Source organism: Hippoglossus hippoglossus, chromosome 1 (genome assembly GCF_009819705.1).
Source record: "Hippoglossus hippoglossus isolate fHipHip1 chromosome 1, fHipHip1.pri, whole genome shotgun sequence".
NCBI classification, from domain to species: domain Eukaryota; kingdom Metazoa; phylum Chordata; class Actinopteri; order Pleuronectiformes; family Pleuronectidae; genus Hippoglossus; species Hippoglossus hippoglossus.
In genome coordinates this window covers 90628-118064 of record NC_047151.1, presented here as the reverse complement: position 1 = coordinate 118064, position 27437 = coordinate 90628, and the positions used below count along the sequence as shown (strand labels likewise).

Sequence of the window (27437 nt, the reverse complement as noted above, 5' to 3'; positions counted from 1 at the left end):
ATCTCAGTGGAGCTAGGGTTTTTAAAGAATTCGTTGGTTGTATAGACGGATAATACGGGTTTAAATGTAATTGGAATTATTTCCTTAAATTTAGCTACAGCACTATTAGGTAGACATCTAGAAAAGGAGTTTTTTATTAGTGGCATATATTCTGATAATGAAAAATCAAAGGTTATTAAATTATGGTCTGATAGAATTGGATTATGTGGAAGTACTATTAGATGTTCAATTTTTACACCGTATGATAATACAAAGTCAAGTGTGTGGTTACAACAATGAGTAGGTTGGTGTACACACTGACTGAAACCAATAGTAGTCTAGTACTGAAATAAATGCTATGCTAAGGCTATCATTCTTATTGTCAACATGAATATTAAAGTCACCGACATTAATAATTTTATCGGTTTTAGGACTAGGTTTGAAAAAAACTCAGGGAATTCCTTTAAAAATTCTGAATAAGCCCCAGGGGCACGGTAAACTACAGCAAATATGATTGGCTTTTGGTATTTCTTGGATGGGTGTGGAAGACTAAGAACAAGACTTTCAAATGAGTTGTAGCTTAGTTTAGGTTTAAGCAGAGAAGTGTGTAGCACTGCAGCTCTGCTTCCTGGTCCCAAGTCTGGGTTGTCATTTTATCTTTTAACCTCACGTTTCTCAGGACTGAGTCGCCAATGACCAGAGTTTGCTTCTCAACGGGTGCGTCGTTGAGTGGAGAGAATCTGTTTGAAACGTGAGCTGGTGGGTCTTTAATCGTGGGCTTTTTAAAGATAGCACTATGCGCCCTCAGGAACCTGTCTCTCTGTCTACATTTGGAGCTGAAGGAGACAGGTATGTTTATGGAGTGTTCCGCTTCTAAGTGTCATTCCAACATTTAATGCATGTTACTGTGACTACTTTCTGAAAGAGCAATTACAGCTATAGTGTGTAAAGCACAAGTCTATACTGTAAGAAGTGTTAGAGTTATTGTTAAAGGGGACATATCATGCAAATTCCACTTTGTTAGTGCTTCTACACGTTAATTTGGGTATCTGGCATGTCTACCAACCCAAAAACTCTGGAAAAAAACCACTCGCGCGTTTTGTTATGGTTCCTCTAAGTCAGAAACATCATGCTTGAGTGACTGGAATGAGCTTCCTGTGTATTGTGTTGTCACAATACACTGGAAGTCTCCCTACATGGCCTTGGCCCACCCCCCCCCCCCCCCCCCCCCCCCCCCCCCACTCGTTACGCCGGGTTTACACCGGACGCGCAGCGCCGTTCTCAAGCGCGCAGCCGCCTGGCTGTTCACACGGGACGTGCATTTCTCCACGCTGGTCAGCCCCATAGACTGTATATATAAGGTCAGCCCGCGATTCTGCTTTCTCCGCTTGTTGTTGTACCCGTTGAATGTCGGGGTTCGGGGGTAAATGATGGTCTTCATAGCCCCCCCCCACCCCTCTCTTTCTCTCTCTGTCTGTCTGCTTGTGTGCTTGTAGTGGATGGGCAGAGGAGGACATTTAATTATGTGATTGGGAAAATTAAAACTCCAGGACAACAGAAGGGGAATACAAAGTATGGGATGCATATTTGATAATTTATATCATATAAAATATGTAATTTATATCGTTTAAAATCATGGGGGGAGAGGGGGGAGGGGGGAGCTGGCTCATTAGCATTTAAAGGAACAGGCACTCAAAACAGGTCACTCTGTGGAGGGCTGTTTTATACAGGGTAAAAAGGGTGCTGTTTGAAATGATCCTTGTGGTATTTTGACCAAAGTATGTTACAGACATTTCATTAAGACCCCAAGGAACCATATCAACTTGTGGTTAAATGGGCATACAATGTCCCCTTTAAGACAATGCGATGTAGTCGCGCCTGGCGATTCTACATCGCATTATCTGAGATGTAGTTTTCTTGTGGGATTTGTGTAGAGCAAATTTGAAGTGTATTGTTACTTTTCTAATGTTGTTTGTGAACCCACATTAAGTCATTGTGCTTACTCTGTGATGGCCAGACACATAGGTATATTTATTTTGTTTTGCATTTGTTTTACATTATTATTTTATGCTTGGTTGTTTGTACACGTAGAGTTATTGTGTTTACTCTGTAATGGGTTAGACATGTGAGGCAGGGCACATTTATGTTTATTTTGCATTTGGTTTACATTATTATTTCATGCATCCTTTACAGTAGTCTGAGAAGAGGATGTGAACTGATGCAGTCCCTGTCACATGTTGTATCATTACAGGTATGATTGTCAAAAATGAATCACTATACGATCGTTTCAATTGACAGGTTTTGTCTACAATGTATACATGTTTTGTTATACTCTGTCTGCATTTGGAGCTGAAGGAGACAGTAGTCTGAGAAGAGGATGTGAACTGATGCAGTCCCTGTCACATCAGATTCATTCAGTAAATGAGATCTAAAGAGAGTTGTGGTGTCGGAGTGATTTTGTGTTGTGTCGCAGACTCGCTACAAGAGCTTACCTGTCCTTGTTTATCTACCAGCTCACCTGAACACATTGACAAAACAACTCTGCAAACTAGAAGCAGAATATAAGAACTGGTTAAACCCATAAGACTCCATTGTCAAACACCCTCAGTGGTAGTAGCACCACTTTTTGCCTTCTTTGCCCTGTTTTGCTAACTGAGCACTCACACATTTATGGTCCAACTACAGCACTCTGTTTAGATGCCTGCCTGCTCTGTCTGTTTGGACTCATTGGAGCCCTTACCTGTCCTGGAAGCTGGAACCTGACATCAGCATACTTTCACACTCCAACTCATTGTAGGTTTTTAGATGAAACTCCTGAACCTTCATCTGCCTCGACTTCAATTTACTTTCCATCCATTCTTGAAACCTAATTTATCTTATGCTAAATACACAGGATTCTGTTTCCTGTGAAACACATTCACTTTCTAGCTGCATCAATCAATGGTTTGATATTAACAATGAATCAAATGATGTGTAAGAATCAGAGACACTGTACAATTGCTCAATGCATAGTTAGAAAAGTATACAGGTAAAATTGACTATAAAGAGCAATGTTTGTAGTCAATTTAGGGAGGAAGGAGGACATGTCTTTGGCACCCGTGGTGACACAATATTTAGGTTGTAGTGAATAAAAGCAGTAAGCAGAGGTTTTGGCCCACAATAATGGTGTTCAAATGTTTATATCATCATTGTAAGTGCACAATGGCTGTATTTGATCTGAGGCAATACTATCCTGTGGAAATTAACAATGTAGTGTTCTGCAGTTGAATAACATGTATATGTTGGTGTACTAACGGAAGGATCCAACATTAAGAGACCATGCTGGAGTCTCTCAGGAACACAGTGGACAAACTCTTAATGTCACAGTAATTAAAATATTTACCTCCATTTCCATTTGTGGTTTTGTGACAAGGACCTGTGATACTTTGTGAGGCAAGAATGGCAATTGTTACATTACTTTTCTATTGCAAAAAGGAAAAAAAGGAACATTTGTCACAGCTACTTTAAAACATTGCAGTAGCAGTAGCAGTGAATAATGGCTCAAGTGTCCAAGCTGGACAGACTGGTCACAATATCTACATGATCTGTCTTGAATTTAAGAGAAGTGAGTTGCTTTTGTCACCTTTGGGATTTGTAAAACTGTATAAAAGAGAGCTACTGTCAGGACACGTGTGTCCTTGTGGAGACGGATACAAATTTATTGCCTCCATGTAGTCAATAAATTCAGTCAGTTATTTCCAGAGATCGATGATGGTCAGTCAGTCAGTGGTACAGGCCACAGTGTGTATCCCCTGAGAAACAGTTTGGCAGTACATTCTATCACAGGCTACAGATTCTATATCCTCCTGTTACGTCCCCAACTTGGTCTAGGGGTAGGGGGAGTAACATATGACCAGATTAAAAGATGTCAAGAGTCAAGCAGGTCAGTTAAGGTTATTTATTGCCAACAACAGAAGCAAAATGACTTCAGGGAGAGCCTAACAAAATAACAAACAAAACGCATCCCTAACTAGAACCAAACATACTTCTGCCTAACAAAAAGATAAGTACAAAAGCTGAACCTCCCTGGCAGCACATAAAAAGGAGAAAACAATGTTGAAACCAAATGGCTACTCTCCCCTACAGCTTCATGGCCAAAAGTCTAGCAAAGAATCCCACAGCTAACAAAAGGCAGTTGAGGAACAACAAACAGTTCACTAGTACGAGTGGACACACAGCTCAATAAGTACTGTACTGTAGTTTGATGGGCCTGAATTAGAGTCTCAATAGCAGCCTTCTGTTCTTCAGAGAGGTGGGGAAGAAATGAAGACATCTCAGACAGTACCTAAGAGTTGAGCAGTCTGGGACATTGTCGACTCGCATCATGCAGTTCAAGACCATCCTCAACTTTGTCAAGTCTTTAACAATGAGGGGAGACGTTATCCTACAAAGAGGAATTGCTTCTGGGAAGTGTGTGGCAGTACACATTACTGTTAACAAAAACTCATTACCAGACTTTGTTTTAGGTAACGGGCCAAGACAGTCTACAATCACATGCTCGAATGGTTCACCGAGGGCTGATACAGGGTAGAGAGGAGCAGAGGGAACGATTTGATTTTCCTGCAATCTGACTGATTTTGCAGGTATGACAGAACTGCGCCACATCCCCTTTTAAACCAGGCCAGAAGAAGTGTCTAAGGACTCTAATGTAGGTTCTTGTAATACCCAAATGTCCGGACAATGGGTGATCATGTGCAAGAGACAGTACCTGCTTTCGATAAGCAGAAGGGACAACAATCTGAACCACCATGCTCCAATCACCAGTTAAGTCATCCTCTGCACTTACTGACTTAGCTGTATGTGGAGTCCGTTTCTGCATCAAGACCCCATCCTCAAAAAGTATGGACACAAACAGCTTTCACGTTCTCCTGATTTAGACATGGACAAAAAGCCTTTAGTAAGAGAGAGGTCTGATTTTTGAGCAATAACAAGTGCCTCACGTGTTATAGGGAGCTTTAAGGCAGCCATCTTAGGCGCATCCTCATCTCGAAATGCAACGAACCCTGGTCAACCCTCTACTCATAACCAGATTATAAAGTCCTACTATGCGGTAGTATTGTTAGTATTGGTTTAAGTTCTATTGTTTTCTCTGTCATTCGCCTGAGTACTTACACTCTTTTCTGTCTCTGTTTGCATCAGATGCCAATTCTTCCGCCGATTAGTTTGCATCCTGCTTCCTTCCTGCCTTCTGCCAATCACTCTGTGGAAGCCCTCCTGGCTTCATCTCCTTCAATGCTGCTTTGCTCTTTATACACCACACACCACATTACGTCAAGCACAGCGACCATGCCAGAGACTCCTTATGTCAATCATCATAGAATAAATCTGAGGAAACTTCACATTAAACTTTAATTTACTGACTTTGTTGTCTTAGTGGTGCGTTTGGATTCAGTTTCTGCTCACTATATATCAAAAGGACTCCGGGGTTACTAATGCGTATTGATTAGACATTAAAGGGATAGTTCACCCAAAAATGGAAATTCAGTCATTATCCACTTACCACTATGCCTATGGAGGGGACATTGAGGCTAAAAACAGCCTAAATAGGTGGAAAAGGCAGTCCGTGAAATGTAAATAATTTAAATTTTAAATATGAATCAAAGGACAAGTGTGAATCAATGATAACTTCAAGACTTCTGGTGGTTTTCCGGGAGGCAAGGGCGATGTCATCCAAAGTAGCTATATCATTAGATAATGCATCTCTGAGGTGTTTAGTAAAGAGAATTAGAACTTCTGATTTGTCTATAGTGAGTATAATAAGAGAAAATTGTGGGTCATACTAGTTTTTATGTCCTTAAAAAACTATTTTCACCAAGGTAATATTTATTATGGGTCTGTTGTGCTTAATCTAAATGCTGTACACTGTATTTCTGCCTGTCTCTTTGGTTCCTCACCAGTTGTTGAGCCGTCAGAAAAGCCTCCTTGGTGTTCACAAAATGTGAATGAAAATATCAATTATATTAGAATATATCCAGCCATCCATATATATGTGTTTGAGTATATGTGTTAATATGGCAAACATGGGCCTTAAGCTCATCTTTAATGTCAATAGTAGGCCGCATAATTTATATTTATTAATTCTCTAACTAACTATTGATTGCTGTTTAGACATAAAATAATATATATGTATTTGTCAGTAGATATTTACAGAAAAGTGTATTGAATCTCTTCTCTTCTGCAATCATAACTGCTTCTACCTGTGTGTACACGCATATCAGGTAAGGATCATATTTCAAAAATGTCTCTGTGTGGGCGTGACCCAACCCAAAGGAGAAAAAAAAGACAGAAACCCATATACCTATTTCCTAATCTAAAGGGCAGTGCATTTGCTTCCCAGATGGACACCTACACCAAAACAGGGAAGGTTTACCTCCAACCATACAAAACTGGCAAAGTGAGTATGGACATATGATCATACATTCTGCTGTTTTGCCTTCTTGTTTTAGTGAGCACTTGAGTCACATATTTGCAGTTGAGCATACAGTTGTTTTCTTGTATTGCTTGGTAATTATTCTGTGTATGGATCACAGTAAAATAAAGGCATACGTCTTTACGAGATAATATACTATCCTACAAGCTAATAATACACTATGGCTCTGTGCCTTCTGCACAGTACCTAACAAGTGACATTCACAACCAGTTTTATTCAGTTTCAACTGTTTGCTAATGGAATGAGACATGAGCCATAGCTTGGGATCAATTGTTCTTTGTTCTGCACAAATGAGAAACGGGCGCAAGAATCCAAAGGAACATGTTGAAACACAACAGTTTCTACAAAACACATTCCTGTGAAGTACTAACAGGTAGTATGCACCTATGCTGTGTGCTACTGCTTCTGCACTGAAGTACACATTTAACTTTAACCTTTAACCGCGATTAGTATAGATAAGTTTGAAATACAAAGAGTCCATTACTAATCACTGTTAACTGCACTGTAAAACTTACTTTTCCATTATCTCATGCTGATGCTCTTCTGTACCTGTATATATGGACAACAGAGAAAGGATGTTTACCTCTTTTTATCAAATTTGGAAGGATTGAAACTGCTTTCATGAAGACAATATTTAGCGTGAGCATGTTGCAGGTGTGTGGGAATGGAAGGGGGGTGTTATGAAGGAAAGGTGGAGAAAAGTATAGAGGACTACCATATGTAATGTGTGTACAACATTTTTGAATTACTGCAAAGTCAGACCGCCCTGAACTGTCCTAACCAGTTTCTGATTACTCTGTCATTACCAATCATTAACCATTCATCTCTTTCTTCTCAGAACTGGAAGCCAGTGTTGTTGTCTCTGTTTGCCTCCACCAGTAGAGAAGTGGGTCGACTGGAGATCCAGAATATGGGAGGTACAGCAACCTTACAGTGTCTACTTCTACAACTATTTGTCTTGGTGTGATGTTTCACTTTATTGCTAGGTTGGTCTTATATTGGAGGGTTTGGCCATACATGGTTATAGTTCAGTGTTGTAATAGACACACAGTCAGGTGATGTCAGGTGACATGTTGTAACAGAAACCTGTAGCCTCAGTCTGGTCCCAGTGGTTCATTCTCTCCTCCTCCTCACTGCTGCAGCTCCAGGACTTCCCCCTCTTCTCTTGCTCAACTCAGTACAGCTGTCAGCTGTTTCAGTGCGTAAACCGAGAAGGCATGTGTCTCCTGCTAACACCGTCTCCCTGTTATCATGCTAAACGACTCTGTTGGCTAACGTTAGCTACCATTAGCATTTTTAGCCCGCATTAGCATTCAGCTAATTCAGCTACCAAACGTCAGTAATAAAGCACTACCACAGCGTGGTAACATATTTTCTACATGTAAACTATCAACTACTGTTTACATACGAAATACACAGGTGACATTAGTAAATATATTGATCTATAGACTCCTCCTCACTGGAGAGAAGACAGCTCAGTGAGGTCGTCTGGCGTTTTAACGCATGAGGGCCACCGTAGCCCTCCTCACGCTCAGGAATGGAGGGGGAGTGATGAGCACTCAGTTTGAGACGATGTTGCCTGCCCTTTACACACTGAACCTTAAACCCTAAAGGTCCTTCGCCACTGGTAATCACAAGCATAAGGTTTCTACATCCGTAACAACCTCAACGATATCCATCAAGCCCAAAGTCAACTCCACTCAATTTATATCTGACTTTTGGGGGTCCAACATCAGCTGGCGGAAATGTGCCTGAGACGGAATCCCCACACTGAGTATCTATCCGCCCAGTCCACAGCATATCCTCACAGACAAGCCCAACAGGGCCTTTTTTCATCCATCTTCGTCCTTGCCCTTCACATCCATTAATCCATCTGCAAAATCTAATACAGCCTGAATTTCCATTAAAAGATTCAAGGGTGGGTTTGTGTATTCTTGGATGATATTTTCTCTCTTGGAAATTAGGTCGTTACTGTCACGGCTCAGGCTGTTCCTCTAGTGCAGAGGTCACTAACAGGCGGGCCGTGGTCCGAGTCCGGACCCAGAAGCCGTCCCGTACGGACCCGGACCTACAGCCAAAACAGAAGGTTATGATTTAAAACCTGACGGGGCGCTTCTATTTGTAACCGGTGCAGCTTTTGTAGTCTTTACGGTAGTGGTTTAGCGGATGAGGAAACGCACAGACCAATTGCATGCGAGTTAAGCCATCCCACGTGATACTACTCAGCCAATCAAGTCTGTGCATTCCAGGCGGTAAACATTGCGACTCTACAGTGCAGACAGATGAGAGAGTTAGAGGCAAGTTACACATGAAAAGACGGTAGAAAGAAAAAGAAAGATAGAGATACAGGTAGAGAAAACAAAGGGAGAGAAACAGAGGAGTGAGATGGAGAAAGTGGAGAAACAGGAGTGAGACGGAGAAAGGGAGAGAAACAGGAGTGAGACGGAGAAAGGGAGAGAAACAGACGAACAAAGTGGGGGAGTGGGATATAAGAGGGGAAGAAAGTGATTCTAAAACTGTTCAATTGTTAAGATGTGTTGAGATTTATTATCTGTAAAATTGGTTGAGACTTTTGAGTCAAGATGTGAAACAGAAAAAGGGAAATTCAAGCTTTTGCTCCCTTTATTTTATTTTTCTGAAGTTAAGCCCTTTATTTGAACATGCACAATTTTCACATTTTATTTATTTTCTCTTATTTTGAAATGCAGCCCTACTTTTATTTAGTTAATGAGAGAACATTATACATATCTGCAATCATACATATATGTTCAGTTCTTTGTTACGTGACAATAAATATTGTCCAAAAGTTTTTGAATCGTACTGAATTCATTTGATTTGACAGTCAGGTATTTAGTACATGCAGATGTTGATACAACTACTAGGCTACTTAAATATATATCACACCAAATAGTTAGACATTATGATCTTCCGGACCTTTGCTTCCAGAAATTTTCTCTAACTGGATCTCTTTAAATTTTAGTTGAATACCCCTGCTCTATAGTGTTTCCCCCTTTTCTCTCTGCTCCCCTCCTGTTCGCCTCCTCCCCTGTGTTGCATGTGAGTATGTGTGTGAGTGCGGCAGTCCTGGCCCTTGGCGTGAGTCCAACACCTGGTAACTCGTAAATCCTCCTCATGTTTTTTCTATTTTTGCCTCAGGATCGCCAGAGCCAACCTGCCTGCCTTATCTCCAGCTCACTGGATCACAGGCTCAGTCTCAGCCAGCACCAAGCTTGTTACCTGCCTGCCTCTGCACTTTATTAAAATACTTTTTTGCTCAATCACAAACCAATCCATCTATGTGTCAGCTTTTGGGTCCAGATCAAAAACAAACCCTCTCAGTTACAATGGAATCGATCTGATTGTTTTAGTTAAGTCTGGATGGGTTTGTAGTTGAACCTGGCTGACCTGTCTCTGTGTGTCTGTCATTTATCCCCCAGGTGGTGGTGCAGAAGTGGATCATGGCACCGCAGTCAGGAGACACCACCAGCCTCTTGGGAAGAAAAAGCTGAAGGTGGTTCAACTGTCCAAGCTGATCAGTGTTGTCAGACTGCCTTCAAACGCTGAGGCCTGCCCCATGGTGAGGTCATAATCTTTACATATTTATAGTCCGTTTACAATCGTTCCATGTAGCAATAATGGTTAAAATAAATACTACAAGATCCTATTTTTGCTGCTTGCAGGAGAACATGTCTGCATTTTGTGTGGAAACACAGGATAGAACATTGGTGTTTGCTGCACTCAAAGACGACTGTGTGGACTGGGTCAAAAAACTGTGTCACAGCATGTTTCAGGTGAGATGAAACAGAAATGTTTTTGTCACATTGTCACATTGTGACAATTGTCTTAAACCTGAGTTATTCTAGAAAAAAACTGGAAAAAAGAAGGCAGCATACCTATTTTGTTTCTGTGGACTACAAAATAAATTAAATTATATAATTATACATTAATAGCACCAAATCACAATATACATTATCTCAAGGCACTCTACATAGTAAGGTCGAGGCCTTAAAAATTGTAGAGAAACCCAACAGTTACCACAATGAGCAAGCACTTTGGCGACTGTGGAGAGAAAAAACTCCCTCATTAACTGGAAGAAACCTCTAGCAGAACCAGACTCAATGTGGGTGGCTATACAGCAGAAAAATAGGGAAGAGAGGAGAGGTGGGTGGCAAAGAGGGGAGAGAATTCTGAGACACTTGGCCCTCCATATTGTAGTATAATATCAGTTTGTATACAATGCCTGGTGTACATGCATTATGTTCTCTCAGGGAGGAGGTCGCTCAGGCTCAAATCAGCTTCATTTGGAGGAGAACCAGATATATGCCTCATCAGATGAAGGTAAATCTTCTACTTCATTGGTTTTCCTCTCTTTTTTCCCCACCATTTGATTAACTGTATGAAGCTAAATTCATGCCAAAACAAACTAAACAAGTTTTACAAATTCCCTACAATTCACTTGCAAACACAATGTGGTTTGCAAAAACAAAACCCCAATCAGATACGAATGCATTTTGTTTCGGAAATACAAAACGCATCTGACAAACAAATACACTGCATATTTCCAACAAATAATGCTTCAGAAACAGAACATAAAAGCACAGAAAAATGATTTCCACAAGTTACAAAACTTTTTTTTTTACAAGTACAGAAAATGCTGCTCTGGGCCGTTTCAAAATGTACTGTAAACATCTGTATACGGGAAAACTCAAAATTTAGAGGTGGCTGGTTTGACTACGGAGAGACAAACAACAGCTGGTTTTACCGCAGTGTTGACTCATGCACATCACTCATTTGATGATAACAATAACAAACATTTTTATAGCGCCTTTCAAGGGACCAAAGGACAGTTTACATATTTGAGGGAGAAGGACATATTTAAGGTGACACAAAAACACAAGGACAGATAGCATCACACCAGGTCACATATTTAGTGTTTTTAGCTTACACTGCCAGAAAGCCATCATTCTCTCTTCCACAATGACTGATCGGGGTTGCATTCAACTGGGAAAATCCTCAGATTGACACAATGGGGAAAAATCATGACAAAAGTCTTTTTTGTGTTGTACTTGTAGAATATAATTTTTTTGTCTTAACGGGATATATTTTTTGTACTTTATTTTTCTACATGTAGGAGACATTTTTTGTAACTTGTGGAATAATTTTTTTTGGACTTTGCGGAAGACTATTTGTTCCTGAAGATTATATATCAGAAATATTTAGTGTATTTGTTTGTCAGGTGTATTTTGTATTTGCGAAACAAAATGCATTAGTTTGTTAATGGTGTTTTGTATTTGCAAACCATATTGTGTTTGCAAGTGAATCGTAGGGAATACGTAAAATATGTTTTGTTTGTTTATTAAGTTTTGGCGCTCAATAACTTTCTGTGTTGTTGTTATTTTTGCATTTCTCTTGTTGTGGGATAAGTCATAAGTAAAAGAAAATGTGTATACTTTTATTTAAGTGGTGTTTCACAGCACTTAACACAGGTGTGTTTTGTCTGAAGGGGTTAGAGACTGGTTTGTCTCTTGCCTCACTCCTGCTACCAATTATCAATTAATGGAATTGTGCAAATGCATCGCAGTGCACATACAGAGGACAGACACCAAACCAGGCCCCATCATAAAAACATGGCTCCATAATGCCACTAGTGATTTACTTAGAGGCCCGAACCTTGCAAAGAAATTGTGCAATCTTACTGTCTTAACACCTAAAAATTCTTCTTTATTCCTGAAGGATCATTTTGAAAAATGATTACTTATTTTATGTGCATAGTTATAACAGAGAATATTCTCCTGCTTTGCAGAATTCTGGGTTATAGTTCAGAGGACGGATGCAGCAACACGTTGTGGTCTACAGGGGTTCGCCTGGCTGCAGGTGGGACAGGAGGCACTGCAGCTGAGAGAAACACAGAGAAAGAAACTTGTCAGGGAGTGGCCTTATGAACTGCTGAGACGATATGGAAAAGATAAGGTATCATAAACAATCATAATGTCTCCATTTACTGTTCACAATTAATTATTACCGGAGTGTTTCATTGTATTTCTTTTTTAAGTGCTGCTGGTCAGAACATGCTTTATGTTCTTCTTTGTCTTCTCCCACCAGCTGGCTTTAACCATTGAAGCAGGGAGACGCTGTGACTCTGGTCCTGGAACATTCACCTTCGAGACACCGCAGGCTGAGAAAATATTTTTCCTGATCCAGAGCACCATCAACCGAAAGACTTTAGCTATTACAACAGGTAACCAAAATCAAGAGGGTAAGAGAGTTATCACAACATACAAACAGACCAATTCCCCTCTCCCCAAAATACCTGATATGACCGGTATGGCTATTGTGGAGAGGGACCTGAGGACAGAGGAGGGGAAATGTGGAGCTTCTGAAGAGAGTATTCGTATTCAAGGAGAACTGGTTTCACAATCAGAATGTGTATCAGCACAGCCAGCTCCTATCACTCTCATGCCTCTGCCATTGGTTCCCACAAATGACAGCCACTCTGGAGGTCATCAAAGTTGCCAATCAGACCCTGTATATGCTAACCCAGCAGAATGCATTCAGTCTGTATCAAAACTACAACTGTCCTTGGCTCTGTATGTGGACCCTGCAGTTGTTCTTCCACTCAAACCCCCCACTTCAAGAGCAACTGTTGCTCCCCTTCCTAGCTCCTCAACGTCACATCCTTGCTTTGACACGGACTACCCAGATTCAGTCTACTCAGAGGTTTATGACAGAGTTGGTCCAGTCCAGAGTAAACATCTCATCTTCCACAGCAAAGAAAAAACTAAGTGTTTTACAGATGATGACCCCATTTATACTGAGCCTTTGAATGAGAAGGAGAAGGTCTTCCATAATACTGAAAACACACATGACCCATTTGCCCACCTGTATGCTCAAGTCTGCAAGTCATCTTGTCCCTCAACATCCTCTAACACCACCCCTCCCTGCTCTGCTCCCTCTTTTTCTGTTTCTGGCAACACATCAGAAACAAATGACATGGACAATTGATGATGTCATCATTTAGGTTATCATTTTCTGACTTAATATTAACATATCAAAAAATGTCATGATAAGTGAGTGACATGACATGTCCTTACTGGTCTTATCATTATCATTCTCATTAAGTGACCATAACCTTTTCTGTTTTTGTGATAACAATTATATTAGCAGACCTCTTGTAATGGTAATGCTACATTTACAGATTTTAAGAAATGCACAAAGATGATAACACATCCTGAGTAAACAAAGACAATTTACAAATATTTTGTGAAAAAAAGTACATATCATATTTAAGCTGACTGAAATTCTAACACATGATTTTATGTTACATTTATTACATGTTACACATGCAACAAAATTGTTGTTTTTAAAGTTAATACATGTATAGCTGTTTGTAAATAAAGGAAACCAAAGAGGTATTGTTATTTTAGTATCTTTTAGTGTTTTGCATCGTAAGTTCTCATGTTTTTCTGATCATAGTAGCATGTACCACTGACACATGTAACAGAATTTTCTTTTTTAAATAGACATTAATTCAACCATTCAACTTCATCATTTGATCATCAGAATGATTTCACATAAATGGTACCAGGTCTTCGATTAATACTGTATGTTATTAAGACAAAATGTTAGAAGTTGCCAAATCCCTTAACCATTCTCATTAAGAATAATGGATGTTGGATAAGAATGGTAAGCATGAGTCCATTTGTGTCAATTTTAATACTCTCAGGGAAGTAGTATGAGTATAGTACATGTCTGACAGGCTATTTTGCTTGTGAATGCATGAGTAACATGCTTGTCCTTATAGATATTTAGAGTTGTAGAATTATACCCTTACACCTGCAACTTGATTATTTTTAGGAAAGTCAGAAACCTCTAGTAAGGATATTTATATTTACTTATGTCAAGGAGTTTATGTTTTCGTTAATGTTTGTCTTTCTGGTTGACTGTTAGCAGGGTTACACATAAACTACTGAATACATTTTCTTGAAACTTGGTGGAAGGGTACGTGCCAAGGAAGAACCCATTTACAACTTTTTAGATTTTCACCAATCTGTGTGTGTGTGTGTGTGTGTGTATTCTAAACTGGTAGTATTTGTGCTGGCATGTTGTCATAGATAATGTTTTTTTCAATATTCATGTTGCAGTGTGACAGTGCTTTTAAGTGAAATGAAGACAAAAACTCACAATAATACACAAGTGTATTATTTTGTTTTATTTATATATGCAAGCAAGTTAATGTCTTTACAAATAAAAAAGACACTGTCTGCCCAAGCTGTTGGCACAGATATGTACAAAATTGAAGGAGTAAAGAAGATAAAGTCTGCTACTAAACAACCAGAGTGAAGTACAAAAAGTCTTGAATATCATGGAGAGACAAAAAAACTCTACTCCCTATGTCCAAAATGTCCAAACTGACATAATGCAACAATGGAAAACATGATGATCAATATAAGGTCACAGACCACGGCATCATCGACTTTTAGATTTGTGATTCAGTTCACGATGAACAAGAAAGGACTTTGTTCAGGCTAAGAGAATCTGACTTTTCATCCTGTGATAAGCAGCTGAGCTGTTGTTGCACAGAAGGTCAGATTTTGTGTGCTTTATCTCACTGACATGGGCAGTTTTTCTGAATCAAATGGATTTGTGGTCAGGATCATGGAATGTTTAAGTTGGTCCATTCTCAGCTGTGGTCAGCAGGTAGACAAGAAAGCCTCAGGATTAGTACATGTCAATACACATATTCATCTTTACAAAGAGACGTGGACTACAGAGTTAAGGACAAAGAAATTAAGAAAATAAGAGCAGCTCACATTCTCTTACTGGATTAAACAGTAGCTGAATCTTCTTTTGCCTGTTCAAACAGTAAATCATTTAGGCCACAGTGACACCTTCTGGTAAAGATCACTCTGTGTTCTGCTCAAACTGCTTAAGTAAATATTTTTTTGTTAAATTTACTGGAACTAGCTTGAATGATAATTTTTGCCTCATTAACGTCTGTTACATAAAGTGCTCTGGATATTTGAGCTGTGCTGACTACGCTTGTTGCTTATTATTTGAAGCTGTTACTTATGCATCAGTGACTCTTTTATAAACATGCAATGTCAAAGCACATCAGCACAGAAAATCAGACGAGTCACGGTCAAAGTCAAATATAGTCACAAAAATCGGAGGCGGACACAAGCAACTGTGGTGAGACAGTAGCCTTTATGCCCAGAAAGAGGAAGAGGATGTGAGCAGAGGTGAGTAAAGATTCAAGAGTTTATTGTCATAAAGGATAATGGGTGGCCAGAGCAATACATTACACCATGTTTGCAAATCTGTTTTATTAGCATAAACAATAACAACGTGATCATATCACTTAGGACTTGCAATAATAGATGATTCATGCATTTGTATGCCAGCGATTTATGTGTATAGATTTCTGGCAAACTGCTACAATATATTGCTCTGGTGGAAAACAAAGGAATAAGCAAGCAAGCTTAGCAACACCATTATCAAGAGGAAACAGCAAAACTTCACACTGAAAAGTTTGAAACAAAAAACAGCAGAACAGTGCCAGTGGGAAATATTAATATTTTTGTTTTAATCATTAAAATTATGACCATTGAATGCATAACCATGCCACAAACAACAACTAGATTTTCTTTCTTTTTTTTTTCAATCTAGTACAATATTATCTTCTTTATTATGTATGCATTCATTTTCATTGTTATTTCTTCAGGTTATTACCAATGCTGCAATACTACACACAGGTCCCACAGTGGACCACAATGCACTTACACACCAAGAACGAGAGAGAGAGAGAGAGAGAGAGAGAGAGAGAGAGAGAGAGAGAGAGAGAGAGAGAGAGAGAGAGAGAGCTCACAATGGTCAATAAGTGCACAAAAAACATTATTTTCTTTTACCTGATGTTAAAAACACTGACATGACATCCATTGTCAGGCAATTAAATGAAAAAATACTGTTACTGTAAAACTAGACCCTTAAAAATACTGACTGTACGCAGCCAAGAAACCCCTGAACAGGCCACGAGTCTGAAGGAGTAGTATTCTATACTGATGGTACACATTTTTTCAATTTGTTTGTGTCACATGCAACTGCATTTACACAACACAAAGAAATATATTTGAAGTCTGTTGTATCACTTTCATACTGGAAGAAATTTGATTCCATGTGGTTTGTAAAAAATGACTTCAGTGCCTTTTTGGACACTGAAATGTGTTTTGGATGTTTTGTTGACTTTCTGTCTCTATGAAAACTAACAGGTTCATCAGTATTTAACAGACAAATGTTAGATTCTATCTAGTCTATTCATGATACTGAACTGTTATCCTTTTAGTAATTATTGTGAAAATAAACTGAAATTGTATCAGAGCCATACTGTGAAGGGCCATCTATTTTATTTCAGCTAATATACTTAGCTGAAATAATATACCATAAGAAAATCATCTCGCAGAGGCCCAGAACTTGATAATCTGCAGCACACCCACCATTTTCTGTGTAAATAGTTTTTCATGTACAGCTTCTGCTGTGTTGCCCAGGAAGCAAATACAATTCCTGTGTGTGTTAATGCAGCTTTCGTAGAAAGAAGAAGCTCAGGACATTGGCAACGAATCACCCCCCCTCCAGACTCCGGACCAGCAGGAGATCATTATCTTGACCTCTCCCCTCAACTGTTGCACATATATGTATATCTTTATACAGAGTCAATTTGGGTATAGTGCTTGATACTGCACATAAAAAAAATGAAAAAACACATTTATATTTCTAATTAAATGGTTTCACATTTAAAACGTTTCAGAGATTAAAAGTTGATAGTAAAATAGTGAAATGATATTGGTAAAGAAAGAATTATGGCTCAGAGTAATGTCATGGTGTAGTGCATCTGTGTGTATGTGTGCTGGTATATTCATCAAATTAAACCAGTCATCACCATCTTCATCATTCGTTCAGGAATCATTCTGCAGACACAATGAATAATCTCTCAATCATCTCTACTGGCAGATAGAGAATCACCTCTTTCCTTCACAGCTACAACCAGGACAACACATACAATCATCTTATTCTAATGGCTGGGTCAATTCAATTTTATATTGAATACAAATGTAACCCCTGCAAAAAGTTTTTTTGATACATTTTCTAATCTCACTTTTGCGCTTACAAAAAAATGTATCCCTCCAGAAGGACCAATATAATAAAGTTTTGGTATCATAACTAAAGGTTGAAACAAGTCTAAGTGTAATTTCAAAACAATATTCCAGTTAGAACTATGACAGTTTTAAAAATCCAATCTTTGCAGATTGATAGAAAATCCATGAAGGTATGCTCATCCAGAAGTAATACAGTGTATAGCCTAATCTGGAAACCACAAACTTATCATATAAAGTGTTCCTAATTAAGAATCATTCATTTTGGACTTCATTACCAACAATACTACTCCAATGGAGTCCCTGTAGCTACTGCTGAGTTCATCTCCTTCTACCTGTTCCCACCACTGCATACTGTCACATCCATTTTGGTATCAAACCGACTTCTGAAACTCAACCAAACTCCTCACATGTTGGTACAAAAAGCTGCTCCTGAAAATGCTTTTTGGAAAGATCCTCTATCTTTAAACCCAAACATGCTGAGACCAAAAACCGTAGTAAATAGTAAAGCCACAACCAAGACACCACCCAGAAGTCACAGTAACCATCTGTTCAGTTCACCAGTGTTTGTCACATTAGCATCAGTGATGTTTGAAAAATTAAATGACAAGTACATTTTGTTTAGATTAGGGCTCAATTAAAGAAAGGAAAATAACAGGGCCTCTTGCAGAACCACTGAAATGAAAAATCGTTACATGAAAATGTAAAAGTGATAAAAGCCCAATCTCCGCACAACTGCCACTTTTAAATACCCCCATGCCAAAATTACACAATGCCGATTAAAATGTGGCAAAACCCAAAAAGTGAGAAAAAGACATTATTCAACAAAGTGATGAAAATAGTACACATTTCAAAAAACCTTGTGCTGTTATGATGTGCTGTTTCTGAGGACAATTCCCAAGTTTATACAAACTGGGGATGAAAGGGAGGGAGCACGCAAAGCCTGAATGGCCTCTTTGAAATTCTTTAACTTTTACTCTGATGACAGAAGCCTTAACATTAAGAGAATTAGAATTGATTCATGATCATCAGAGTACTTTATCAGTCCATAATTTGTCTAATTATCATTATTACAATAACCCACCTGCTTAAACATTTCAAGAATTTAATTTCAAGAATTAACTACTTGTGTGACATGCTGTCTTCAGTATGTGTAACAAGTATGCAGAACAATTATTGTATGTGGGCTCAAGATGAGGAGGTGACACATAGGAGAAAGTGGTTAGGTTGGATGAAAAAGTAGGGAAAAGGGAGAAGGGTAGGAAAAATTAGCATCCTATTTGTAACCAGGGGGTACATGCTTCCTCAAGGCCCACACTTCTCTGCAATACCAGTCATCATTTAGTGGTGCGACACAGCATGACACCACCATACAACATTACCTGCACAACACCGACCATTCAGCCACATCTATGTGCGTGTATGTGTGAGAGAGAGAGAGAGAGAAAGAGAGAGAGTGATAACGTGTATGGTGTACGGCAAGTACAAGGCTGTTGAGCAGGAGTGGCTCCCATATTATATGATGAGCTCATTGATACCAGACTCATGCACATATCTGCTGTAGATAGTTGGCCTTTGTGTGTTATGCTAACAGCTCGTTACATTTCTATGATATGTTTCTGTGACAGCTGTTTTGCATGCTGAGCAATGGTGTAGTTTGCTGCCACAACTAATGAGCAACCTTTCACTAAAATATTTGCTATCTTTAAATAATAGTAAAAAAAAAAAGGCAAATTCAAACTCAGGATAATTTAATACGACTATTCAGGAAAACAGGGACCAAATTCAAAGTGTAACATTTTTTTTATTCTTCTCCTCCTCATTTTTGTTTTTTCTTTTGTGTTGAAAATATACATGGAGCAAACTCACATGGTGTTAGCACAGACCCCCAGAGCCAATGATCTACTGCTGACATGAGGATGATATTGGTATTAGTGTATAGTCATAATTTGTTTGTTAATGTCTGCCAACTTGTTTCTGTATCTGTGTCTGAACACATGTTTTTGTTGTCTTTTTCACCTATGTATATATTATTTATCTCTGATTGACTTAGGCTTGTATCATGCCCTTTGTGTCTGTGTGTGTGTGAGTGCCTGTGTGCGCATGCATCATCATCAGTGTGTCTGACAGGGATGTTTATGTGTAGGCATTAAGGCGTTCTTTGGAGCGTGTGGAGTGGATGTCATGCAGCTCCTGTTCCTCCTTCGACTTGATGTCCTCGTACTTCTGCATCCGGCTGGCGTCCTTCAGGTAGCCCCAGTTAGCAGCTAGAGCCATCAGGAAATGGACCTGAGACGAAGAGTCAGGGTAAACCTTAAAAATAGTACAAATGGAGCAAACCAGGTGCACTACATACACTTTACAACAGTGCAAACAGACATCAGCCGTTTGTATGGGGCAACCATTGTAGCCTATTGGTAGAGGCAACTACCATTGAACTTCAACCTGAATTATTTTTAATAGCTGCAGATGAATAATAGCCTTCATAGCTAAATATGGCACATTTACATTTTGGAGACATGAGACTGCAGTTCTGGTTTGGTCTGTGGAACTTGACATCACACTCAACAATGTAAATTAAAAATATCTTGAAACCCAGTGTAGATTAAACCATCCTTGGTCGACGCTGTGTTTACAACTTGTTTATGCTGCCCACAAAAGGCCACAAGCCTGTAAGTGCAGGTTAAAATTGGAATTAAATAGAAATAGAATATATGATCTTTGTCTATTTTCTAACTTATATTCTCAAAAGCAGCGTGGGATGAATGCAGGAAAATCTAAGCAGGAATAAGCAGGTAGAGAAAATTAATGCATAATGAATGTTGTATGCATGTGGTTTTGTGGGGTATATCTGACAGGACTGATCCTTTCCACACCTCAGATATCTGAACAGCATGCTGACTCATCTTCTGTATCACTGCACACATACAAGTTTAGATTTGCTCTGCCCTTCTCTCTCAGTCTCTCTCTAGGTGGAGAGGCCTTTCTATTATTTTTTACTTCTAATGATAAGACAGATAATGTGTGTTCATTTGTTTCCTACTGTAAGCTTTACCCACAAGTTGGAGGGCATACCAGTCAGTGCCAATAAGTACTGATTCTCACCATGGCAATGACAGCAGCTCCTGCTCCTGCCAGTGCGCAAACAAACAGATGGAATGTCAAGTCCAGCTGCAAAACACACAATACAGCTGTCATTTCAAATGTAAATTAATTTGAGTTTGAGAAGTCACAAACCATGATATTTTCATCTAAATTACATCAAATATAAAGCTAGAGGAAAGAGAAAACAGCATGATCCTGCCTGATTATCTCCCAGTGTTCTCTTACCTCATTAGATTCACACATCTTGGAGAACTTTTCAGATCCTGTACACACCTTCCTCTCCTCAGAGATGGTCACTGCTCCTTAAGAAAAGAAAAAGAGAAAAACTATATCATCAGCACAAACTGTGACCATCTCTCCTCAAGGATGGTCACAGCTACTTAACAATAAACAATATATAATTGGCACAAACTGTCTATTTGCTTCATGCATCCATCTTTGACATTAAAGGGATAGTTCACAAAGAAATTTAAATTCAATCATTATCTACTCACCCTTATGCAGATGGAGGGGTGGGTGAAGTGTTTGAGTCCACAAAACACTGTTGGAGTTTCAGGGGTAAACAGTGTTGCAGCCAAATCCAATACAATTGAAGACATTAGTTACCTATCTTCAGACATAATAAAACAGGAAAAAGATAACATGCCTCCATACTGCTCGTTTTGTGTCATTAAAGTGTCCGTAAGCCTACATTCATATTCAACTCGAAATGAGGTCATTTTAAGCTTGTTTTAAGCTTAAAAGTCCACCAGAAGTGGCTAAAGTAGCAGACGTTAGCATTTCTGACGGTATGACTGAATGCAGCTCGTAGGAAGATATCAGAGGATTAAAACTTTGTGTAAATGAGGCCATTTCAAGTCGAATTCAAATGTCGGGGCTTCCGGACACTCATATGACACCACACGAGGAGTATGGAGGCATGGTTTTTTTCTGTTGTTTTTTTTACATCTGAAGATAGCTCACTAATTTCTTCAATTGTATTGGATTTGGCTGTCAATTCAGTTTACCCATGAAACTCCAAAAGTGTTTTGTGGACTCAAACACTTCACCCACCCATCGGCATAGGGGTAAGTAGATAATGAGTGAATTCTCATTTCTGGGTGAACTATCCCTTTAACGGTGATGAAAGAGCATTTAAACTGATTACAGTTTTTACTGGGAGAATGACCCCCTTGTGCTGCAGTTGGGAGTGTAGAATCCAAGCCTTAATGAGCCAGCTATTTTCTTTTATTTGTGATTGCTGCCCATGAAAAATTTTCATCAGTTTGCTTACAGAGGCCCATTTGTAGTTTCTATGTTTGTACTGCAGAGGGCAGTGCTTAGAGACACACAATAAAACGCCTCTCACTGTGTGTTGGTTTTATGTGGAGAACCTGGAGACCCTGTTGAAAAGTAAAAATCCAGACACATTTAAGAAGGGAGTTATTGTTCTTACACAGACGCATAGAAAACAACATATCCTCTAACAGGGTTTTAAGTGCACCTGTTACTTACTCATTTACCCAGGAAAACCTGGTTTTACTTATCGAGTTGATATCCAGTAGTGGTGCACCGATGTATCGGCCGTATATCGGTAGCGGCCGATATTCGCCTCGTTTACTGCCATCGGCGTATCGGTAATAAACTTGACTTTCACCGATAACATTGGCCGATGTTCATTGGTATGTTTTCTGCAGCCTGCCAATCTGGCATCCAGATTATGGTACACTGACGCCGGGTTTACACCGGGCGCTGAAGCGCCGCGCAGTGCCAAGGAAAGCCAGGCGCCTCCCATCCACCCCCCTGTTAAACCTTTGTGCGGTTCACATGGGCTGCGATGCGCCGCGCTGCGCCAGCGCCCTTCACCGATGGTTTCGGCGTGCGAGCGAGCGTATCGCGCCAGGAAACAGACTGAAAAATGATTTTAAACGATATAAATGACATATTTTATATGATATAAATGATAAAATATGCATCCCATACTTTGTATTCCCCTTCTGTTGTCCTGGAGTTTTAATTTTCCCAATTTTCCCAATCACATAATTAAATGTCCCCCTCTGCCCATCCAATACAGCCACACAAGCAGTCATATAGATAAAAAGAGAGAGGGGGGGGGGCTAAAGGCTTGCTTGGAGAAAACGTCATTTACCCCCGACACCCGACATTGAACGGGTTACATACAACAACAAGCGGAGAATCGCGGGCTGACCGGCGCGGAGAAATGCGGGTCCGGTGTGCACATGCGCAACAGGTACTACATACAAACAGCAGAGACAATGTCGGCAGTGTCGGCTGTGTGGGATTTCTTCACTGTCTCAGAGAAAGATCGCCGTTTAGCAATTTGCAAGACATGTTCAGCTGACATTTCAAGAGAGGGTAATACCACCAAGGATTTCAACACCACAAATCTGAAGGCTCATTTGAAAAGCAGACACATTGATGAATACAATGATTTCCTGAAAGCTGATAAGAAAGATGCACTGGCTATAATAAACAAATATCGGTATCGGCTATCGGCTAGATTGTTGTTTTAAGTATCGGTATCGGTATCGGCCAAGAATTTCCATATCGGTGCATCCCTAATATCCAGTGTCATGTGACTGCTTTGCCTGACTGTGTTTTTCAGGTTATGTTCAGCCAGATAAATGAAAGATATCCTCTGTATGTTGAACTCCCTTCCTAGTACAGGACGCAGATCACAGTCCCATCTGCCTAATCCCTGGAAATCCACAACTGAGAAAAAAAAATATATATATATATATACAAACATAGACCTTCTGCCAATGCCAATCAACAATAACACATACACAAACTCAGATCATATTATTATTATTCAGATTATTAAACAATCTTATCTGAGTTGTGTGTTGTATTGTTTTACAGCAATGATGTGTTGAAGGTTAATTTTATTATGTTTGTGATGTTTCTCTGTTTTGCCTTGGATTTTGGGTCAGGCCAGCAGCTCAGTCAGGGAGAGTGACAACAGAGACCTTTACTATGAGGCTGGTTCAACCTACTCTGATTTAACTCAGGGTTAACAAAGAAAGTCTGGATTGACAAACCCTGCTTCAGTAACCCGTGCACTGTATTTCTGAGTGGAGAGAAAGAGATTAAAGAAAGTGAAACTGTTACAGCAAACAACGTCAGGAGACTAATTCAAATTTACTGACTGACTACATTCATAAGAGAAGTATAGAATCTTAATATATCATGTGATTGACATGTAAGTGCAGGCTAATGTGTGAAAACAGTGAGGGTACGTACAGTAAGCTGCTCATAACTCACTGATAGTAAATTTAAAAATATTCCCTAAAGCACTTAGACATTTGATTGTCTCTGTGTGATGCTATTGAAGAAGCTTTTACATTCATTTCAGCTGCAGCCTAAATCCAAAGTTCACCTGCTGCAAATCAGGATTCTTTCAAGTGATGAGTATATAAACTTCTCAACATTTCAAAGTCACACTTCATGAAGCTGAATCCACTTAATCTTCATCAATCACCTTCATCACAACAGAGGTTTCCTCTTACTAATGTGTTAACGCTTGTTTATTGGGTGTAGACATTTTACACAGATCTCATACAAAGTTCTAAAGCTCGATTGAATTAATTGTGCTAAACAAAAGGAAAACAACTAAGTTACACATTGTTTGTCCGATTCCTTCAGTAATGAAGTTAATAATTTAATTTAGGTTTGGGAGCAAGACCACGCCTTGACCACTCCTCTAATTACCCATTAACCCTTCTTATACTGGTCAACCCATCCTGCTGCGTTTGTCTCAGTTAATTCGACCCACCCTCCCTTCCCCTCATTCATTTACCTCCCTACCTCATCCCTACATACATCCCTTCATCCAGGTACAGGCTTCTATAGCGACCATGTCCATTTCGCCACCCAGGCAGCTGGCCGGATACAGCGATTCAGTCAGGGAACCTACTAAGGTGATCTAGATTCCCAGCTTTATTGCCGTATCTTTGCAGACTGTACATCCCTCTCCTGCGAGCTATGTAGAGCCTTTTCCCACCCAGCCACAGCTTGAACAATTGCTCCACTACTTTCTTACCCAATTCAGATGCCCCAGACAGAGAGGCATTACACCAGTGGCAAGACGTCAGGACAAAACGTGATTTAGGAGTGCATACTTTAGGCTTAACTATCCAATAGGATGCCAACACCTACATGTAACATAGAGAGTGACAGCAGTTCTAGCCTTTCATGGATGTGATGTTGGAATGGGTGACGCAAAGTGAGGAAGATATATTGGGATGCTTTGTGAGACATCTTCAGACTTGGGGGTCACAATTGTTAATGTTACTCTGTTGGCGTTGGTATATTGTTTTACCTTCTGGCAGAGGTGGACTACAATGGACTATTCCATGAGCGCGTCCACTGAGTGATTCAGGGCGTAAACACAAACAGTGTTGAGCCAGTTCACACTTAAAAATAACTTGTTTATAGTTCAGTTCATACAGATGAAAATGAACTAGTTCAAGTTATGGCGGATTCTGCATCGTGCTGGCTGATCGTGATAACAAAGGCAGATCCTTTATCGTGTTGGCATCAGATACTGGTAGTGGACCACGACCGAGGTGGCAGCTGATGATGGATCCTAATGGCGGCAGTGGACAATAACTGTGGACTATAGTGGCATCCGATCTTGATGGTGGATCATGATCTTGCTGGCTGCTGACCATAGACTATGATTGCAGCAGGACTGCTCGATACATAGTATTTCTCCTCAGACACTTGACCATTAATGACATTAATCCACCAATTCACTGACCTTCAGTTATACTTCAAAATGTTTACCCTAATCAATGCTGCTAAAACCTTTATCTTTCTGATGTTCTCCTTTACACTTGACATCCATTGCACTTCTGTCCGTCCTGGGAGAGGGATCCCTCACATGTGGCTCTCTGAGTGTCATTCTGTCATGTGTCATTCTGAGTGAGTGGGTGTGTGAGCACACACACACACACACACACACACACACACACACACACTTTAACTCGCTCCTGGTATTTCCCATGATGGCCTTTACATGATGATTAAAAAAAACGTGAGCGCGTTTTTAAGAGAAAGACATGAAAATAAAAACATTCAAGGGAGAGAAAGAGAAAGCAGGGACAAGGGAGGAGAGTAAGAGAAAGACAGGGGACAAAGGGACAAAGAGAAATGGTAATCATTTTAAAAAGTATATTTTGTTATTATTTCTGTAACTCTGTAAATTGACCTCCTATTGTCTTGTGTGTTATCTTCTCACTTAATTATAACAAGATATAAGACAGAGGCCCATCATCATCAATCAGATATCCTGCTGAAAAGCAAGGTAATAGATAACAGATCTTCCATGTGAATGGACAATACTGTACATTCTTATTGTACAGAGATCATATTGTTTATGAAAATAAGATTTTACTGTGATTACATTTGTAAAACTATTAATATGTTTTGTTGGGTTGGGAAGAAATACAAGTAAGACTTTCTTAGATAAATAAGGATTAAAAATGGTAGAGAACAACGGATGCCACATGCCTGTGTTCGTCTTGGGCCCCCAAATTGCTAAATCCGCCACTGCCTTCTGGTCTCCTTGATGTATTAAGTCTACATTAAACTCTTCTGCATAAGACATCAGCTGGTGCCTGAGTTCTCCTTTCACCAGCTTCCAGAAAACTTCCATCCCACGCACAATCCAACCACACCAGCAGACTGACCAGAACAGCACCTCAGCACACCTCTGAGCTTTTCACTGTTACAAAAGCTTTATCAGAAACCTTCCTTTTAACGAAGAGAAACACTCAAGTCCCAGCACCTCCATTGAGTTTCTCGGCATCACCCTGGACTCAAAATCCTCTCAGGCATTTTTGCCTGCAGAAAAAAAAAAACGCATCACTCTGTTCTTGTCAAACAATCTTCTGGTGCACAGATCGACCAAACGCCAACTACTGTCCCTCCTTGGCCATTTCAATTATGCAATCCGCATAATTCCTCAAGGGAAATCCTTCGTCTCTAACCTGTCGACCAGAGCTGCAGCCGTCCCCTCTCTCCATGATAGAGTTGTCCTGGACGATGCATGCAAAATGGAAATGTGCTTGTCGCAACTTGTTCTTCTCTGATGACTTCATCACTAACCCTGAGGATATCCAAGTTTTCACAGATGCAGCTCCTTCCACAGGTTTCGGCGGCTATTGCAGATGGAGATGGTTTCACCTCTGCTTGGCCCCTAGAGCTTAAATCTCTCGATTCAGACTCCTGCTGTCTTTCATCTGCGCTTCATGAGATATATCCCATAGTCATAGCTGCCATTCTTTGGGGGCATGAATGGTCCAGAAAGTCCATACTCATCCTGGGAATCATCTCCCAGTTTCAGTTCGGGAGGCAGACACCCTAACCCTAACTCTCTACATTAAAGGGGACATAGCATGCCCATTTTACCACAAGTTGATATGGTTCCTTGGGGTCTTAATGAAATGTCTGTAACATACTTTGGTCAAAATACCACAAGGATCATTTAAAACAGCACCCTTTTTACCCTGTATAAAACAGCCCTCCACAGAGTGACCTGTTTTGAGTGCCTGTTCCTTTAAATGCTAATGAGCCAGCTCCCCCCTCCCCCCTCTCCCCCCATGATTTTAAACGATATAAATTACATATTTTATATGATATAAATTATCAAATATGCATCCCATACTTTGTATTCCCCTTCTGTTGTCCTGGAGTTTTAATTTTCCCAATCACATAATTAAATGTCCCCCTCT

At 39.8% G+C, this 27437-nt stretch overlaps 2 protein-coding genes and 1 long non-coding RNA gene across 5 annotated transcripts in view; 1 reads left to right on the top strand and 2 right to left on the bottom strand.

Moving 5' to 3' along the window:
* Positions 1 to 414: 414 nt before the first annotated feature.
* LOC117766757 lies at positions 415 to 14093 on the bottom strand. Its single transcript, XR_004614743.1, has 3 exons — positions 13971 to 14093; positions 13138 to 13140; positions 415 to 428 (listed from the first exon to the last, which is right to left on the bottom strand). It is a non-coding gene; the product is annotated as an uncharacterized LOC117766757 (long non-coding RNA).
* Positions 6280 to 13472, top strand: LOC117766734 (docking protein 1-like). 2 transcript variants are annotated; one of them, XM_034594060.1, is made up of 7 exons: positions 6280 to 6412; positions 7287 to 7365; positions 9886 to 10025; positions 10129 to 10239; positions 10717 to 10786; positions 12252 to 12418; positions 12551 to 13472. In XM_034594060.1, the coding sequence occupies exons 1-7, from the start codon at positions 6356 to 6358 to the stop codon at positions 13448 to 13450; spliced, it is 1524 nt and encodes a 507-aa protein (XP_034449951.1). In that variant the 5' UTR covers positions 6280 to 6355; the 3' UTR covers positions 13451 to 13472. The 2 variants fall into 2 exon arrangements, with proteins under 2 accessions (XP_034449951.1, XP_034449959.1); XM_034594068.1 differs by having other exon boundaries at positions 7287 to 7434.
* A 3097-nt stretch (positions 14094 to 17190) lies between the features above and the next one.
* Positions 17191 to 27437, bottom strand: part of LOC117766746 (neuronal membrane glycoprotein M6-a-like) — a 43044-nt gene continuing 32797 nt past the window's right edge. The window contains exons 5-7 of one of the 2 annotated variants that reach the window (XM_034594091.1): positions 20926 to 20999; positions 20701 to 20766; positions 17191 to 19884 (exon numbers count right to left, since the gene is read on the bottom strand). In XM_034594091.1, the coding sequence (XP_034449982.1) occupies positions 19732 to 19884; positions 20701 to 20766; positions 20926 to 20999 (293 nt within the window). In that variant the 3' untranslated portion in view covers positions 17191 to 19731. Of the gene's footprint in view, positions 19885 to 20700; positions 20767 to 20925; positions 21003 to 27437 lie in introns of both variants that reach the window. The other variant, XM_034594081.1, reaches the window with a different exon arrangement.